This window comes from Perna viridis, chromosome 2, assembly GCF_037379345.1.
Source record: "Perna viridis isolate PV_CMFRI_1.1 ecotype Kerala chromosome 2, ASM3737934v1, whole genome shotgun sequence".
Taxonomy (NCBI): domain Eukaryota; kingdom Metazoa; phylum Mollusca; class Bivalvia; order Mytilida; family Mytilidae; genus Perna; species Perna viridis.
Genome location: NC_142446.1, coordinates 67,130,073 through 67,148,443, shown reverse-complemented (window position 1 = coordinate 67,148,443; position 18,371 = coordinate 67,130,073). Strand labels below are relative to the sequence as shown.

At 33.1% G+C, this 18,371-nt stretch overlaps 2 protein-coding genes and 1 non-coding gene across 3 annotated transcripts; all 3 read left to right on the top strand.

The window, feature by feature from the left end:
* Positions 1–328: 328 nt before the first annotated feature.
* On the top strand, positions 329–3,692 carry LOC148626593 (uncharacterized). The gene is made up of 4 exons (XM_088570723.1): positions 329–580; positions 872–961; positions 2,754–2,987; positions 3,429–3,692. The coding sequence occupies exons 1-4, from the start codon at positions 400–402 to the stop codon at positions 3,665–3,667; spliced, it is 744 nt and encodes a 247-aa protein (XP_088426849.1). The 5' UTR covers positions 329–399; the 3' UTR covers positions 3,668–3,692.
* Positions 3,693–10,952: 7,260 nt separating this feature from the next.
* LOC148626591 (large ribosomal subunit protein uL2-like) lies at positions 10,953–17,221 on the top strand. The gene is made up of 7 exons (XM_088570722.1): positions 10,953–10,965; positions 11,494–11,634; positions 11,959–12,100; positions 13,140–13,358; positions 15,551–15,666; positions 16,617–16,703; positions 17,096–17,221. The coding sequence occupies exons 2-7, from the start codon at positions 11,497–11,499 to the stop codon at positions 17,174–17,176; spliced, it is 783 nt and encodes a 260-aa protein (XP_088426848.1). The 5' UTR covers positions 10,953–10,965; positions 11,494–11,496; the 3' UTR covers positions 17,177–17,221.
* Positions 13,868–13,939, top strand: LOC148626592 (small nucleolar RNA SNORD37). Its single transcript, XR_015920501.1, has one exon. It is a non-coding gene; the product is annotated as a small nucleolar RNA SNORD37 (small nucleolar RNA).
* Positions 17,222–18,371: the final 1,150 nt, after the last annotated feature.

Genomic DNA, 18,371 nt, shown 5'->3' with positions numbered 1-18,371 from the left:
CTCTTGCGTGGTCCTTCATGGCATTCATAAGAATTTTAAAGTTATAAATCAAATATATGGAGCGTGGTTCACGGTACTTGATCTTTGATTTGCATTTTAATATGTTTCTAAATTAATCTTTTTGTTTCGTTTTGATGTCTTTTTGCCCTATCTTCCGCCCATAACTTCCTCTCCCTTCAAAATGTTAAATTTCCTCAGTACATTATCTACAAATGCCGTCAATCAGAAATACATTTGTTTTGTATGTAGCAATGCGACAGATGTGGTTATCACATTTCATCAGATATCATTTGCTTGATAACGATTCCATTGCATGCTTAAACACGGAGACATTCAAAATATTTTAAAAATTGGTATGTATTGTGCGATAAATTATGGAAGAGAAGAATCAAGGCAACCATGCTTATCCTTTGGATACTTGTAATACGAGGGGTTTCAAGCGTAGAAGATATTGGGAAAGAACGGATGGAGCGAGAACTGCTGAAGAAGGAGAAAGACATTTTTCAAGACATCAGACAGAGACTGACCAAACTAGAAAAATCCATAGATAGCAGGAAATGCAACGGATATCCTACCCACGGTAATGATGTATTTAATTGGATAGTTTTATTCATGTTCACGACGCAACATTTCCAATTGACAAAAAGTTACATTATTTATTTAAACATAACTATTTGGCACGAACTCCTTATTTGTATCAGCATCCACTTCATGTTCATCGCCTGAATATAGCTGAAATATTGCTGCTCGGGCGTTAAACCCCAAACAATCAATCAATCAATTTGTATCAGCCTTGTCTTTTTTCTTTGTCAATGAGACAAGATGAAATCTGTATACTTATTGTTTACCCGATACCGAACTTTATTTTTAGGACAAACGGGCACCACTATTCCTGGAACAACTTATGTTAGGTGGGGTCGTTCATCATGTGGAACCAAAGAAGCCAGACTTGTTTACGCAGGTTTCCGTATTACGTACAATATCTATTAATTTGTTTCTTCATACATTTGCTTTTAAGTGGCTGTTCATTGAATTTAATATAAAAAAAAACCAAACAAACAAATTATCAAACAAAAAATCAAAAAACTTTGTAATCATTGACAAGTGAAAGGACGTCTCCCTTCTTGTCCATTTCATGTATAAATACGACGAAACAAGCGACGAAGCTAAATTATATTTTGTTATTTGTAAAAAAAAATGTTGAAATCATTTCAAGTCTCTACTATTGCGATTCGTGTTTTTTAAAAGGCCACAAGAGTACTTTCAAATTTCATACGATATTCTTTGCTGTTTTTTTTTATGGTTGTATTATCAACTTGGTTCTGTATACTTATGGCAAGAAAAAGCCAGCACTCAATAGTATTGTAGAACTGCCTAATTTAGGTCTTGTAATCTGATGCTTTGTAACATTTATCACTTTAAAAAATTGTCAAGCATCTGTAAATCTATAGATCTAGTAACAGCTCAAGCCAAGGCCTTCAGAATGCAGTAAAAATTTTCTGAAAAAAAATTACCCACAGCATATAGGGTTACCATAGAAACCATGCAAAAATATGAAAAATGTGCAAAAATTTGCAAAAAAGTTAATAAAATCAGGTTTAAAAATATCAAATTTCTCTCAAAATATCTGAAATTCTTATTTCATGCCCTGAAACTGTTCAAACTTTTTCCTTCGAAAACCCCTTCCTCATATGGGCATCGCCGGTTAGATTTTGAGCTATTTCACTTTGTAATAAACTTTTAAATTTAGCATGGTAAAAAATTGACTTACTTTCACTTTCACAATGAAGTCAAATTGTCATTGAAAATAGCCCCTTCAACATTGAAAATATATAAAACATTGCAAAATACTTTTAAAAGTCACCTTTTTTCAGAAAATGTTTTATCAACAATAGATTCTTCATTTTTAATAACTATAGCAACCACCGGTTTCCATTTATGTCATTTTTCACCTAGCCAAAAGTGCGAAACTAAACTAAACTGTGGAGTGCTGGCAAAGCATCAATATCCGGTTTGAACCTGCATTTTCAGGAGCTGAAAAACAGCATAATGGTAGCTTCATTTGCGTATGCCTGCGTATGTGCGATTGAGCGCCAAACCAGTCTCGGAAAATATTTGCTAGTTTCGATAATTAAATACATATCGAATCATAGTTTTTCCAAAATAGGGTTGGCCTTATAGTCTGCAGTATGGTTCCCGGATGTTTACGAAAATTATGCCATCAATATGACCCATAATTCTCGGGTCATAAAAATAATAGAAACGGGTCATAGAAACGAAAACGAACCAAAACGGAACGAAAATTATCGATAAAAGAAAGAATTGAAACTAAACAATTCGATAAAATGAATCAAATCGTAATAAAAACATAATTAAATTATACCAAATGAAACAGAATGCAGCGAAACTAAATGCAATAAAAGAAATCTTTAAGACGTTTCGCAACTTTAAAGAACCATATTGTTAACCAGTGCCGGACAATTCGATCCAAACACATTTCGGACCACGAAAACCAGTGAGTCCTTATGAATGCCGGACATTTCGGCCAATAGACATATCAGACCATGACAATTAGTATAATGCTTTAGGGCAAATATATATCATTACAAAAATTACCATACTTGAAGGTATAACATATCAAATAAGAGCTGACAAAAAATTTGTTTCTATTAATGTTTCTTCGGCAGCGTTAAAAGGTTTCACCTTCATCATATTATATTTCATGCATTTACTAAAAAAACGGAAATTTGTAGGTTATACTGGAGGTTCCCATTATTCACATTATGGCGGAGCTGCTGAGTTTATATGTCTCCCCAAAAAACCAGATTTAGGTCTGTATTTGAAAGGAATGCAAGGAGGTGGGCTAATATATGGTGCTGAGTATCAACCAAATCAAAACTCATTTTTTCATCAATCACTCAACGAGCAAGAAGTCCCATGTGCTGTGTGTGATGTCACTGGACGAACAAGATATATCATGATACCAGGTACGATTTGTAGAATCTTAAAATTTTTATAGATGGCACGTTCAATTTTAATTTTTGGAAGTTTTCTCAGAAATTGTACGACTGAACAATACTGTAAACGTGTTTATAGTAACAGCTTGATTGATTCAGCATTTATTGTGATTGATTCCATATTTAAATTCATAATCAAATAATGTTCATAAATTCTAACTAATCATGTTAAGTTTGCTCAGATGATGAATTTTAGTGATACATTGAAAATATTTATTTTAAGTTTTGGTATCACATGAACTTTAAATGATGTTTATTTTTTTTCTCAATATTTGTCTCAGTTGTTGCTTATATTCATTATTCTTGACTTGTGAATTTAAGATATAGCATGTACCATATTGTTATCCTTGATTGAAAATAAAAAATATCTTTACCGATCTGCACATTGATGTTTTGTTTTACTGTATAAAGGTAAGAAGAAGTGCCAGAAAGGTTGGACAATAGAGTACAATGGTTATCTTATGTCTGGTCATTACACCCATCAGTCTGCCACCGAATATATATGTGTGGATAGGAACGCTAAGAAAGTTGGCTATTCAACTAATCACAATGGAAAACTTTTGTACATGGTGGAGGCTCAATGTGGCTCGTTGCCATGTCCACCATATGTAAACAATCGAGAATTTACTTGTGTTGTTTGTACAAAATGAAATAAAGTGTTTTATTTCAGTGAAATATATCGCTTTTGTTTGTCATGGTAATTAAAATGTATAACAAACACTTTTATAGACCATGGTCTGGGAGGATCATGGTCCACCTTCCACCCCCTCATTCACCAACTTCATTATGATTTTCAGGTAACTTCAAATTCGAATCAATTTGTTGCCATTGAATATTCTCACTATGTCAAAGTTTTTCATTTTTCTTTCGTCTACGCCGGACGTGACGTTTTATGGGTACATGTAACTAACTCTCCAGGTGTTTCTAGATAAGCAAAGGACGCTTCCTCCACCGCTACACCGGTTCCATGCTCCTGTTTTAAGTCGCGTCCAGTTTGCTCATTTACTTCTGTATAAGTTATTTTGGTTATTTTATGTCCTTTATTGTGTGTGTTTGTTTTCGCTGTTTAGTCTATATCTTCGGAATACATCGACTAAAGCCTGGATCTGACAGAGTTGTTCGAATGTCTACGTCGACGTCGCCCTTTGACATACCAAATGAAGTAAATCATGGGATCACCAAGTGTCCCTATGGCTCGTTAACTCGCAGTAGGCCAGGTGAACTATTGCCATCACTTGGCGTCCGTCGTCGTCGTCTTTAACAATTTCTTCAAACATCTCCTCTGAAACTACTGAATAGATTTGCATGAAACTTATAATGGTTGTTCCTTAGTGTATCCTGCACAAAATGACCGTTTGGATTTTTGATCGGTTAAAAAATTTGACAGCCGTTACTACAAATAGAACATAGTGGTCAGACAGCAGATTTTAGCATATATCTCCAATACCGTTAGGTTTAGCCAAATTCTGACAGAGAGTAAAAGCATCCAGCATGATGAGATCTATCTGCCAACAGATTTTGGTGAAAATCTGTTGGAGTTGTTGCCCTTTTTGGACGTTTTTTGCCGTTTTTTGATGTTATTGCATTAAAATATCTTCTCCCCAGAAACTAATATACAGAATTCAATGAAAGCTAGTAATCTTGTTTTTAAGGGATCTTAAACAAAATGACAGTTTGATCGGTTAAAAAACATGGTCGTCGTTATTGAAAATAGAACATAGGAGTCAGACAGTAGTTTTTTTGCATATATCTCCAAAACCGTTAGATTTAACTAAAGTCGGGCATGGGTAAAAAGTATTTAGTATGATGAGATCTATCTGTGGTCAAATTTTTGTGAAAATCTTTGATCCATGTTGGAGTTTTTTTGCTGTTTTTGCTGTTATTACATTCAAAACTCTTCTCCTCAGAAACTACTATACAGAATTCAATGAAAGCTGGTATTCTTGTTTTTTAGGGTATCCTTAACAAATATTTGTTTGGATTTTTTAATTGTAAAAAAAAACATGGCCATCGTTACAAAAAAATAGAGCATAGGGGTCGGACAGTAGTTTTGTGCATATATTCCCTAAACCTTTAGGTTTAGCTTATATCTTTCAATTGCTGAAATGATCTTTATTATAGGGCCTACAAAAGTCTTTAGGGGTCAAAGTTGTCAGACGACTCCATTTAAGAGTTACTGCCCATAAGAGGAGAATAATGATCGCCTTTTTCCCAGTTTTCTGCTAATATCTTGAAAACTATGATAGGCTCCATGTAAGAGTTATTGCCATTGAAAGGCAAAAAAAAAATGTTTCTAGCAGTTTTCAGCCAATATCTTGAAAATTATAATAGATACAATGAAAGTTTCTGATGATGAAATGATCCTTATGATAAGTTCTACCAAAGACTTCATGGAGTCAGAATTGTCGGGCAACTCCTTGTTAAGAGTTATTACCCTTGAAAGGCAAAAATTTAACAAGGTGAGCGATTCAGGTTCCTGGGAACCTCTTGTTTTAATTTTGTTATGGCTTCGAATGATATCAACAAAGTTGCGGTTACCCTATATCTTATACCAAATGTACCTTATACCGACAAAAATCGTATGAATTGACATATAATTATTTCAATGTCAAATCCTCAGAGTATATATGCATCAGTACAATATGTCCTGTTTAGTAGTACATTTATATAATAACTTACACTTTTTGGGTTCTTTCGTTGGTTTCTGGCGATATTCCTAGCAGGAATTTATCAAAAATTGCTGAAGATCAGATTTTCTCATCACTTTGACTCATAAAGTTATTGCAAAACGAAAGCGTCTCGAATTCGGTATCGTTTGATAGGCAACCTACGAAAAAAGTAACCCAAAGTATATCTACAAAAATCAAAAACATCATCCCTACATCAATGTAAAAGGCCTCCGTATGAAGTAATAAATTCATTTACAACATACGTACACTGTAAAACGCACATTGTAGGCATTAGGAATTAAGATTACAAGATATATATCCTATATTTAGACACTCAGTTTTCTGTGTGGGGTTCCATAATCGCAAAGGGGATTTTCAGAATGCTCTGAATTTGTTTTGACTCGTCAGACAATATACCAGTATCCCATAAAAAGTAGAAGTATATATTCAGGGAAAAATAATATTTCAGTTCATTAAGACAATAAAAATGGCACTTGCGTTGCATCATAAACTTGAAAAAATGTACATAAGTTAAAAAGTTTTTGAACTCTGAAAATTTTAGAAATCTAACGTCAAAACTTGTGATTTATGCCTAAACGAGGTATAAAAGTGACCAAAAAATAAAACAATGGTTTGCTATATTTTTTTTCTCGACTTTTCAGAAAATCTAACCTTTACCCTTACGCCATAAGAAGTATGAGTTCTCGGGGGAAAATAATACAGTATCTTATCTTTATTCCTTTTCAGAGAAAAATAATATACTTAGTTAAAATCTCGACTCAAAACATTATGCATAGTTGTTGCTTCAAAAAAGACAGTACACCTAGATAAAGATAAACAAGTACTTGGTAGAGATTCCTAGAGATACTTAAAAAAAATTCTATATCGTCTTCAAAATATGCCGAAGATGTTTTCAAAAATGCTAAAATGCTTGATCGAAAAGCATGTGTGCACTGTGGAGAACGCGTTTAAAAAAACGGTCGGCATTCCAATGGGAAAAAATATGCTCCTTTTCTCGCTGACCTATTCCTTTACTCTTATAAGGCTGACTTTCTAGCTGATCTGAGCGAAAAAGAAGGAACATCGTTTAGCCAGATCACTTGAGCTCAGTTTCCGTTAAACAGATAAAGTACTATCGTTAAACAATCCTAGTTTCGGGGATTTTCTTCATCGCATCTACCTCAAAGTACTTTAGGTAAAATATATTACAGACACTGCGAAGTCAGCCTCATATATTGACCTACACTTTGCGATCGATGAAAAAGGAGAAATATTGGCCACACTATGTGATAAATGCAATGACTTTTCATTCCGTTTTGTCAACTTTGCATTCATCTGAGGCAGCATCCCTCCAGCACCAGCGAATGGAGTTTTCATGTCACCACTCATACATTATGCCAGAGCTTCCTCCATTCGGGTTGCTCATTTACTTCTGTTCATTGTAAGTGTTATTTTGGTAATTGCATGTTCTGTGTTGTGTGTGTCTGTTTTCCTTGTCTAGTCTTTATCCCTGGATTGCATTCTTTTGATTTCAGCTAGACTCTTGGCTCCTTTGATTACTCTTTCGCTCAAGGGATTATACTGGGCCTCGTGATATTTTAGTGCTCGTTTCCAGATATCAAATTCAAAAGTTTCAAAGTTATACTATAATATATGTTTTGAATCATTTCTTCCCGATTATACTCAAACCAAAGAAAAAAAATCCCACAAAATGAAAGAAACGGAATGAAGGGTTTTAATAGTTTGTAAATTTGTTAGATTTAAACAAAAAGTTCAATAACTGACAAAAATAAATATAATGACGTTTGCTTATGTGTCACACAACATTGTTGGTGCATATGCAGTCGTAAAGTTAATTTACAATCACAGCTACTTATTCTTATACTATACAAGCATTACAATATTCAATATGTCGATTTTGCTACATGACAGAAAAAAATGGATCGGTAAATCGGGATTTTATCTAATTCTTTTAACTTATTTTTTTCCCAATTTCGTACAAAACATCCAGGCATCAGTTGGTCGGGTAACAAGAAACAGATGTATAACTCTATTTGGCCTACTTTGGTCTATTGAATCTAAATCATATATAATAGTTGCTATTTCTTAGTTACCCTAGAAAATGCGTGTGTGTGTGTTTGTGTGGGCGTGTGTTTATTAAGGTTTTTTTTTATATTAATACAAGAGTTTTTCAATTGATTTTGTAAACGTTTTAACTATGTTCTACTTTTGATTTGATAGTGTTTTTGTTTTTGTTTGTTTGCTTTTTTTATTGATTGTAGTTTTACTTGGTATGACAGATTTTCATGCAATGCGAAAAAAAAACTTCGGACAACCCCTGATTTGTACTAGACCGACCTCTTAAGCGGATTTTTTTGTGTAAATTCACGAAAGCAACAGCATGCATGTTAGCCTTTTTACCGACTCGAGCATATTAGTCTGACTTCATGCTAGTCATTCAACCCAAATGCCGAGTGAATTGTAGAAAAGCAATGGCTTTCATTTTAAAAATGAACATGATACTACAAAACAACGGAGGAGTCAGTGATATATTATTCAACAAGATGGTTTTTTATGAAAAAAATCATGTATATTTTTGTTGTATAGGACGTTCGAATTATCTTAATGTTTTATGATGGGTTCAAATACACATTTTTAAATTTTAAGTTTTTGCACGTTTGCGATGTTATTTTAATGACAAGGGCACCATCTTTATTCATTGTTTATTTTATCTTGTCAATTGTAGTATGTAATATGTTGAAAAAAAAAACAAATATTTTCTTCGGTTGTTCTTTTGTCTCCTAATCAATAAGTGATTTAATTAATTATTCTTCACAGGCTTGTTTATTGTTTTATTGGGATGTACTCCATTTAACAATGACTTTATTCAACATCATACTTCTTTTTCTTTTAAAGAGTAGCTGTCTTAGTAAGAGTCATGCAAAATCTGAAAAATATGATACACCCCAAAGAGGCTACATATTTTTTATTTTTGTAATAAAGTTGTTTTATGGGTCTGTATACTACGAAATGTGTAATTATTCATTCAAATCTGCCTGCATGCTCTTAGAAGATAATCAATATTGAAAATCCAATAGATTCTATTGTATTTGAGTGTCATTTACAGAGTTATCTCCCTTAATCTTGAAATATACAGTACATTGCATATAATTTTTAACTCCTAAGAACACGGGTTATATGAAAAATTGAATGTTTATTTCTATTTACTATGGCAATTCATACAAAATATCAAAAATAAAAAATATGTAGGCTTTTAAGCCATGAATCACATTTTGCGTGATTCTTAGCTGGAGCGCTAATTAAAGCTCGTTATACTTGGTTAGAAATGAATGATTTCACCCCAATGTTAATGTTGGTTATTGTAGAGGAATCTCCTCCCCGAGTGAGACTTCACCCATACATCATGACGGTGCACCATAAACAAAGAATGAGCTCCGTCAATAATATTCATAGCCTAAAATCATATCAACTTAATATACGAAACAAACAAAAACAAAAATCAAAACATAATATTACAAAACAAAACAAACAAACCAAAACGAGGCAAAACACCAAACATTTTGGCCATATAATAAATGAGTATGGTAAAAACACAATCCACATCTGTATGAAATCATATGTCAAACTCTTTAACCCTTTGTTATAGACAGTGAAATATTCCCAGAAATATGGTCCTTCGGTTTTTGTTTATCCTAAGTACAAGAATAAAGATGACTCAATGAATCCCGACTAATACAGAGGAATTACTTTGATATCCTGTCTAGGCAAAGTGTACACAGCTATTTTGAACGAGCAGCTAAACACTTTTGCCGATACAATAGAGCTCATAACGAAATCGCAAGCAGATTTCCGAAAAGGTTATTCAACAACTGACAATATATTTTGTTTTTTTACGGTGTAATACAAATCTGTTTAATGTCGGGTCAGAAATTACTCTGTACATTTGTAGATTTCCGTAAAGCCTTTCATACTATATATCTGACGTGTAGGATTATTGCAAAACCAAAACTTATACAATGTAGAATAAGTGGTAAAATATTTAAGATGCTTTCAAATATCAAGTCTTGAGTAAGACAGAACTCCAGGTATTCTGACCATTTTGATTGACATGTAGGCTTCAGGCAAGGAGAAAAATTGTCACCTTTTCTTTTTGCTGTTTTACAGTTACGTACATCAACTGGGTTAAGAATATGCAATGGTAGATTTTTAGAGGACAGTGCAAAAATAACATTTAATAATAAAAATGGGTGTAGTATTATTGACTATAAGTTAATTTGTTTGTTTGTTTGTTGGGGTTTAACGTCCGAGCAGCAATATTTCAGCTATATTCAGACAATGATAATGAAATGGATGATAAAATGAACATGAAATGATGATGAAATGAAAAACATGATGGGACACAAGGACAGTAGGGTCGACAAATTTTGATTGCCACTAGCAAAAGGGAGGGATGGGTAAGGTCGGGCAATTTAGCCTCCTGTGGCGGAGCGCAAAGGTTCCTACTCCTATCGAATACCACAGCAGGGTTCTTTAACGTGCGAGGAACGTGGCATCTTTCCCAACACGGTGCACCACTTTGGTTTGCGGTCAGGTTTTCCGTATTATAGCCTGATAACCCCAGCATGTAACACGCCAGGGGTACCCCATTCCACCACCTGGGGCACACATCCCAGTTGCTCTGTGGGCAAAGCGCCTAGCCCCCGGCTAGGTTTCTGAGCACTATTTAGTCGCCTTTTACGACAAGCTTAGCGCTGCTGCAGGCCTATTCTTTTAACACCCGGACCTGCACGGGGCGACTATAAGTTAATAATATATGTTAATCTCACATTTTGATATGTAAAAAAAAAAAAAAAAAAAAAAAAAAAAAAAATAGTTAATAAATTTTATGTTGGATTGTCTAATAGTTTTTTATGCCACGCCCCTATAACGGTAAAGAAATTGTGCCTTACATGAACATGGTAGAAATAAGTGAATGGAAATTTTATAGTGCGAAATAAGTTAATAATATATGTTAATCTCACATTATGATATGTAAAAAAAATAGTTAAGAAATTTTATGTTGGATTGTCTAATAGTTTTTTATGCCACGCCCCTATAACGGTAAAGAAATTGTGCCTTACATGAACATGGTAGAATTAAGTGAATGGAAATTTTATAGTGCGAAATCGTTCTGGTACGAAATGACTCCAAATTTCTGGTTTATTGGAACCAGCAAACGGCAACAACTTCCTTTTCCGGTAAATTGCCATCCATTACTCGTGAGTTGTCGATTATTTTGTCAGAATCGGCCACAATCCCCCGAAATTAGCCATATTTTAATGAAATAATTATTTTTAATAAATTGTTCATAGTTATATTTACTATTTTAATTGCTTTTTAAACCATGATTACCAATATATTTAATGTATCAGTTGATCGGAGTGGAGGTCCTACCTACAACGTACTACTGTTTACCTATGAGTTTTGGATAGCATCACGGTTTGTGAGGTATAGTGGAAGAGATAAATCATGTACATTGTTTTAATATACTGTTAAATGCATGGGCTACTACATAAGTATATTCATGGACGTTGTTAGCTGTTAACTTCTTATTTGTAAGTTTTTATTTTGCGTATTTTCCCTGTCTCGGTCTATGCCACTTGGTACATAGATCTTGATTTATCTATTTTGCTGTTGTAGTAGAAAAAAAGTTAACACTTCAAGTATGTAGATGTGTTATCTGTTCAAGGCTGAAAAAGTGAGAATTTTTGCATCTATTAGTTTTTAATATTCTATGATTGTTTCAGGTCATGGGAAGAGTAATTAGGTCCCAGAGAAAAGGACCTGGAAGTGTCTTCAAAGCCCATACAAGAAACAGGAAGGGTAGAGCTGCATTGAGACCTGTAGACTTTGCTGAACGTCATGGTTACATCAAAGGATGTATTAAGGTGAATGTGCTTTTATTTTCATGTTTCATAATGTACAAGAAAGACTGCATTCATTGATGTTCAAGTTAAAGTAGTATCTCAAAAGCTGTTCATTTTTGGTGATTTTATGCAATAAGTAACAGTACTGTAGGTTCAAAGGAGGGGAACCTTTACAACAAACAATAGAAACAGACCCAAGAACGCATGACAAAAAAACTAAGAAATGTTTGCAGTAGTAAAGAATGCAAACACCTCTGAACATAACAGAAGGGGAAATTGGTTTCAACTTGCATTAATGCTTTTACTTGTGAAATTATTCGCAAATATTTGATTGGTTATTTTAAGGACATTATCCACGATTCTGGTCGTGGTGCACCTTTAGCTAAAGTTGTATTCAGAGACCCATACAGATTTAAACAAAGAACAGAGACATTCGTTGCTGCCGAAGGAATGTACACAGGACAGTTCGTATACTGTGGCAAAAAAGGTAACATGAAAAAAAGTATCTAGGAAAATTATCAAATTATTATTATAATTATAATTATGGATGATTCTTTCTTTATACAGAAGAAGAAAACAAATGTTGCAATTCCTTTTCTGGGTTTGTATGAATGTTTAAGTACATTTTTAGAGGAAAACAAAATGTTTGCTTGGAATTTAATTTTTCTAAAATTATGGTAGGAAATAATTTTTTAATGCTGAAAATTTTTACCATGTGTCTATGTTGCAATCATTTTGTTAACATCACAGCATATGCAAACTGGTTATTGAAATGTTAATGGTAGGGAAATCAGAAATACTTGTGGTCTCACTTACCACCCTTCTATGTAGCACCAAAAACACATTGAAGCTAGATTTATGCATTTAAGTGCATAATTTGTTTGTATGCTGGTCTGAATGTCATATTTATAGTTAACTACTAAAAGGTATGAATATTTTTAACATGTGTGGGTAATTTAACTCCATGCTGTCAATTAGCAGTATAGGTAAATTTGTGGATTTTAAGTATTACTCTAGTAAATTTTGTGAAAAGTTTCTTCTTTCATCTTACCATTACATTGTAGCATAATGATTTTGATAGCCATATTTTCGTAGCTTCACAGTGGTATGCAACTTTCAGATGTCCTTTGTCCTTGGAATTCACAGTGAAACTTTGAAAATACCTTTTTTTTAACATGTAAAGTAATGGAAATTTAGAAGTGGTTACTGAGACCATTATTTTTTTGCCTTCAACCCCTTGGCTGTTTTCTAACTATTATATTAAAGTGAAAGAAAAGAACCAATTATATTTCTAATTGTGTTTTTGAATTCATAAAACATTGTAATTTGTACAACTTCAGGATGCAGGCCTTTCATTAAGAGGCAGTACCAGGTACTTTTACCCTTCTCAACTGTACCTCCAGAATTTTAAAATTTTGTACATTTTTATTAAACATAATGGTGACAAGTGCCACCTACAAAACCTGCATTGTAAAAAAATAATGAAACCTCTGAGGATGATATGCAACTATTAACCTTTATTACAGCCGCTCTCCAAATTGGAAACATTTTACCAGTTGGTGTGATGCCAGAAGGTACAATTATCTGCTCACTAGAGGAGAAAACAGGCGATAGAGGAAGGATAGCTAAAGCTTCTGGAGGGTATGCCACTGTCATCTCCCATAACCCTGACACAAGGAAGTCAAGAGTAAAATTGCCATCAGGATCCAAAAAAGTTATCCCATCAGCCAATAGAGCTATGGTTGGTAAGTGTTGAAGGGATGCATGTCTGCATACATGTACCAGAGTTAGAAATAGTAGGCTGCCCACCAGCCTGAGACTGGCTATTTTATGGCAGGGCTGGCTAATTTAAGCAAAAATCTATATAGCTATATAGTAAACATATTGAAAAATTGTATTCTGGACTGGCTAGAATTTTGAGTGAGTTTCCTACCCTGACATGTACTTACATATTTGTAGAGGTAAAAATGTTGGCTACCTATTTGTTTATGTGGCTGTAAAGAACTTATAACAGGCAAATATTATGGGGATTTAAAAAAAATGATGAGTTTTGTTCTTGAAAACCTTGAATTTACCTCTGTTGAGCAGCCTCATAATGGTTACATGATGTCCACGATTCAAGGGTCAAACTTTCTGTAAGAAGGGGATTTCTGTAATTATTATTGGTTGATATTATGCTTTATTGGTAACACTTCTTATAATCACAAATTGAAATGTATTACTTCTTATGAATAAACCTGGCATTATTGACATTATTGATGATGAGTTGAAAATTTCTTCACTTTGACCTGATCTAAGTTGATGACAACCTTTAAAGTATCTGAAAAAATGTCTTTAATGATTTGTAAAAGGAGAGGATGAATTGAGTTTGCTAAATGTTGCATAGGATCAGGTGCTTGTGATAATTTTAAAAGAAACATGAGAAGATGCTACTCATCTTATTTACATGGGACTTTGCATTTCAGTAAACATTTTTATGAGTTCAAAAAGTTTTTTGGAATCTGAACACTCTTCAATGTTTTGCTTGTTTAACACCAGTTCAACCTATGAAGACATGGTCATGGAAATTGTTTCTTAGATGATGTTCATAATACAAATTAAAGAATATCAAAGATTTGATTTACACCTGGTTTGAAGTAGAAAATACTTCTTACGTCTGGAAAAAACAAATATTGGTATCACATTGGAGTATATCATTAATCATTTTATAAAAGAACCCGTAGTACAACTTCCTATTTTGGTACTATTAACTGTTAACTATTTTGGTTTGAATAATATGCAATTATGTATTGTGTGCAGTGCAATTTTGAGGGTCTGAATGTGTGAAAAAAAGTTTTGTAGACTTTGATTGCATTAAAATTTTGTAAGACAAAAGATTGATTTTTTGCACTTGATCGGTTAATTTATTTACCTTAATGCGGTATTTCCTACATAAATGTGAAGGAAAGAAACTGATATGCAGACTAAAACACCATGTAAAGATCAGTAGCTACATAAATTGAATAATTTTAATTTTGAAGCTTGATAAATTTGACACAGGATGTATGTAATGGCTTATAAAACAAAATTGAAAGTTGGGAAAATCAGACATTTCCAGTTTTGGTTGTAACTAAAATTTCACAAATTTGCATTTAAAAACATACTTTTAAGAAATAAAATTGTAAGAAACAATCAAAATAATCATTTTCAGCTGCAAAAGCATTTGATAAGGAGGGTTTGACAAAAAAGCCCTTTCTTACATTTTGGTTTTTAGTTGTTGCATTTCAATCTCTAACCATGTTTTATAAGAAGGAAATATTGTACAACTTTCGTTTGAAACATGTTATTAAGACATTTGAACATGATTTGAAGGAAATATCACTAAAAATTCATTACTTTCATATGTATTTGATGATTAAATAATTTATTTCAGTAACATTTCACTTCCAGTTGGTTTGTTTATGTTATGCAATGTCTTTTCTCGTACCAAAATCTTTTATTTCATGGCCAATTCTTGTATATTGGTGTGTAATAGGCACTCCATGTTCTGCAAATAATTTCTATGTAAGAATGCGCGCATGATACACACCAAAAAACGGTAGTATTGTAATTCTTAGACCTATCCCTTAGTGCTGTACTTGAGCTGATATGCTTGAAATTGGAATTCTAAGACAGATTTTGATGTTGGAATGTCTAAATTGTCTTAAAATGACTTATCTTGAAATCAAAATGTGAACAATAACAATGGTTTAGGGCATTACTGATGATGATTAATCATAATTTCTTCACTTTGACCTGATCAAAGTTGATGACAATGTTCTAAAGTCTGAAGTGATGTCTTGTAAGAAAAATATGATCACAAATTTCTAAGACATTGATCAAATATCATGGATATCTTTGCTTAGTTATTTCACAGAACATGAATTAAAAAGACAAGTATATCTATTTCATATTGTAGGTATTGTTGCTGGTGGTGGAAGAATAGACAAACCTATGCTTAAAGCAGGTAGAGCATATTTCAAATACAAAGCAAAGAGGAACTGCTGGCCTAAAGTTCGTGGTGTTGCTATGAATGTATGTATACATGTTTCACCTGTAAATTCTTTTTAACATTGAGTAGGAGTTTATAATCTTTCCACTTGTTATTGATTGAAAGTGAGACCAAGGGAATCATGTATATTTTTGATTTAAAAAAAACAACTTTTAATACAAATAAAGATCATAATAAAGGTAGAACATTAAGGGTTACACAAAAAGAAAATATACATCTTATGATCTTATCAAATGCTTATAAACTGCCATCTTAATTTACCAATTTTAAGCTCCCTGGCCTTAGGCCACGTGAGCTATTGCCATCACTTGGCGTCCGTCTTCGTCTCGTCCTCGTCAACAATTATACAAAACTCTTCTCCTCTGAAACTGCTTGACTAATTAGAACCAAACTTGATATGAATGTTCCTTGGAGTATCCTGCATATAACTGATATGGGGATTTTTGATTCGTCAAAAAACATGGCCGTCGTTACTAAAAATAGAACATAGGGGTCAGACAGTAGTTTTTCACATATATCTCCTAAACTGTTACAGTTTTCACTCAATACCTTTAAAACTATGATAAATTAAAAGAAACTTTTAATTGTTGAAAAGATCTTGTAATAGTACTTCCAAAGACTGCTTGAGTCAAAATTGTTGGACAACTTGTTTAATTTATTCTGAAAGGCAAAATTCAACAAGGTGAGCGATTAAGGCTCCCGGGAGCCTCTTGTTTTTTAAAGCATAAATGTATGGACAATGATAACAAAAAAAAGTTGGAAATTAACCCATGAGGCAAGATCTAAAAAACCTGGACAAAGCTATTTTAATTGTATCGTATACCATAGTGGCTCATCATAATTCTAACAACATGAAATTAACCACTTATTGCATGTATTGTATTACATATAGTATAATTGGTTACACTTCCTGAAAGTTGGTTGTGGTTCAGCAATTCATTATATATTGAAAAATTTTTGTTGTGTTTTACAGCCAGTAGAACATCCTCATGGTGGTGGTAACCATCAACATATTGGTAAAGCCTCAACTGTCAGAAGAGACACCTCAGCTGGTAGAAAGGTATGTTCACAAGTTATACATGTTTTGTTTCTGTAAAAACAGGTCTGATGAAAACATGTCCTGATGATTAAATCTGCACCATGCTTTATACCTTATTTATATTCTTGAAATTTTAAATGGCATTGTGATCAAATCCTTATTGAAGTACTTTTTGAAAAAATTAAAAGCAGTTATGCTAAAATGGCTATTTATTAACCGATAATTTCTGTTGCTTTACATTCTCCTTTTCTGTAAATTCATATAATCTCTGGTTCACAACTTCAGGTATAGATTTATTATTAATATAGTTTGGAAATCGTGTACTGTTTCAGTTCTCCTTCTTGATTTAGAGTAAACGTTTGTGTTGATGATTATTTTCTGTGTATTATATTAACCACTCCTTTTTCTTACAGGTCGGTTTGATTGCTGCCCGTCGTACAGGAAGAATCCGTGGTACAAAGAAAGTTGTTGCTAAAGGTGGAGACAAGGAATAAAATGGGACTGAATACAATAAATTAAAAAAAAAGAAATACCAAAAATTATTGAATTGTTTGCCTTTCAAGTTCAGCTAGAATAAAATGCAGAATAAATGTAAAAAATATTCCCATTGAACCCACATTTTTATAGATTCTGTTGCATACAATCATTTAATGAATATGACTGTACAGATACAAGTACTTTCTATGGCTGACTGTGATCAGTTATCCTAATGGGAAAATATTTTGAATAAGTATTGATAGGAAGTTAACCATAATTACACTCCATGCAGCTTACATGCTTTAGGATTATAAAATATGTCAGTTATTTGAGGTTTTTCAAGTAGTGAATTGGATGATTATAGGTTTAATATCTGATTGTACAAGTATGTCTTCAGCAGAATGTGGGTCTAGGATAAACAATGATTGACTCAGGATTTTTTTTAATAAGTTACCACTACCAGATTGTTTCTATACATTCAGTTAGTATATTATGTCTAAACTTTATACTGAGATATGACCTTTAGGGGCCTTTAAAGAAATGTGTTAAAACTGATTCAATTGTTGTCTCTTCTAGCAGAATTTAAGTATGCATGTAATCTTAACACACAATTTTGAGGTCAAGGTCATTTTAACCAGAAAAATAATGGGGAAGGTTACTGGAACCTTGCAGCAACTCTTCTATCATGTTCATTGATTGCTATAATGTAATTGCAGGCAGCACCATTGTTAAAATTTTGATATACAAAGAACACAGGCATGTTTCTTGGTGATTTTTGGGCAATTCAAGTACTGCCATCCTAAAAATTTTTGTGGATTCTGTCAAGGGATCAGATTTGCAGACTGGCATTTATGAAATAATGATTAGCCTTGTACAGTGAAATATCGATTTTGCTGGTACTATTTGAGCTTAACTGAAAAAAAAATACAACTTGCACAGTATTCGTTGAACTAAAATATAGGTCTAGTACTGTAGTTATTCCCCCTGTTAAAGGATAATGTAATAAAACTGAATGGAGATTTGCATACTGTTGGACAAATATTGTGGAAACTTAGGCATTTTTCAGCAAAACTTCGTCTAATGGGTTGTCTGCAGCTCTTCCCCACTTAAATGAAACTTGATGGGGTATTAGATTACCATATGGAGATGTACTTATTGTGTGGAATTTGTTTTGGCAAAAATAGTTGACATGATAACCGTTTGAACTTCAGC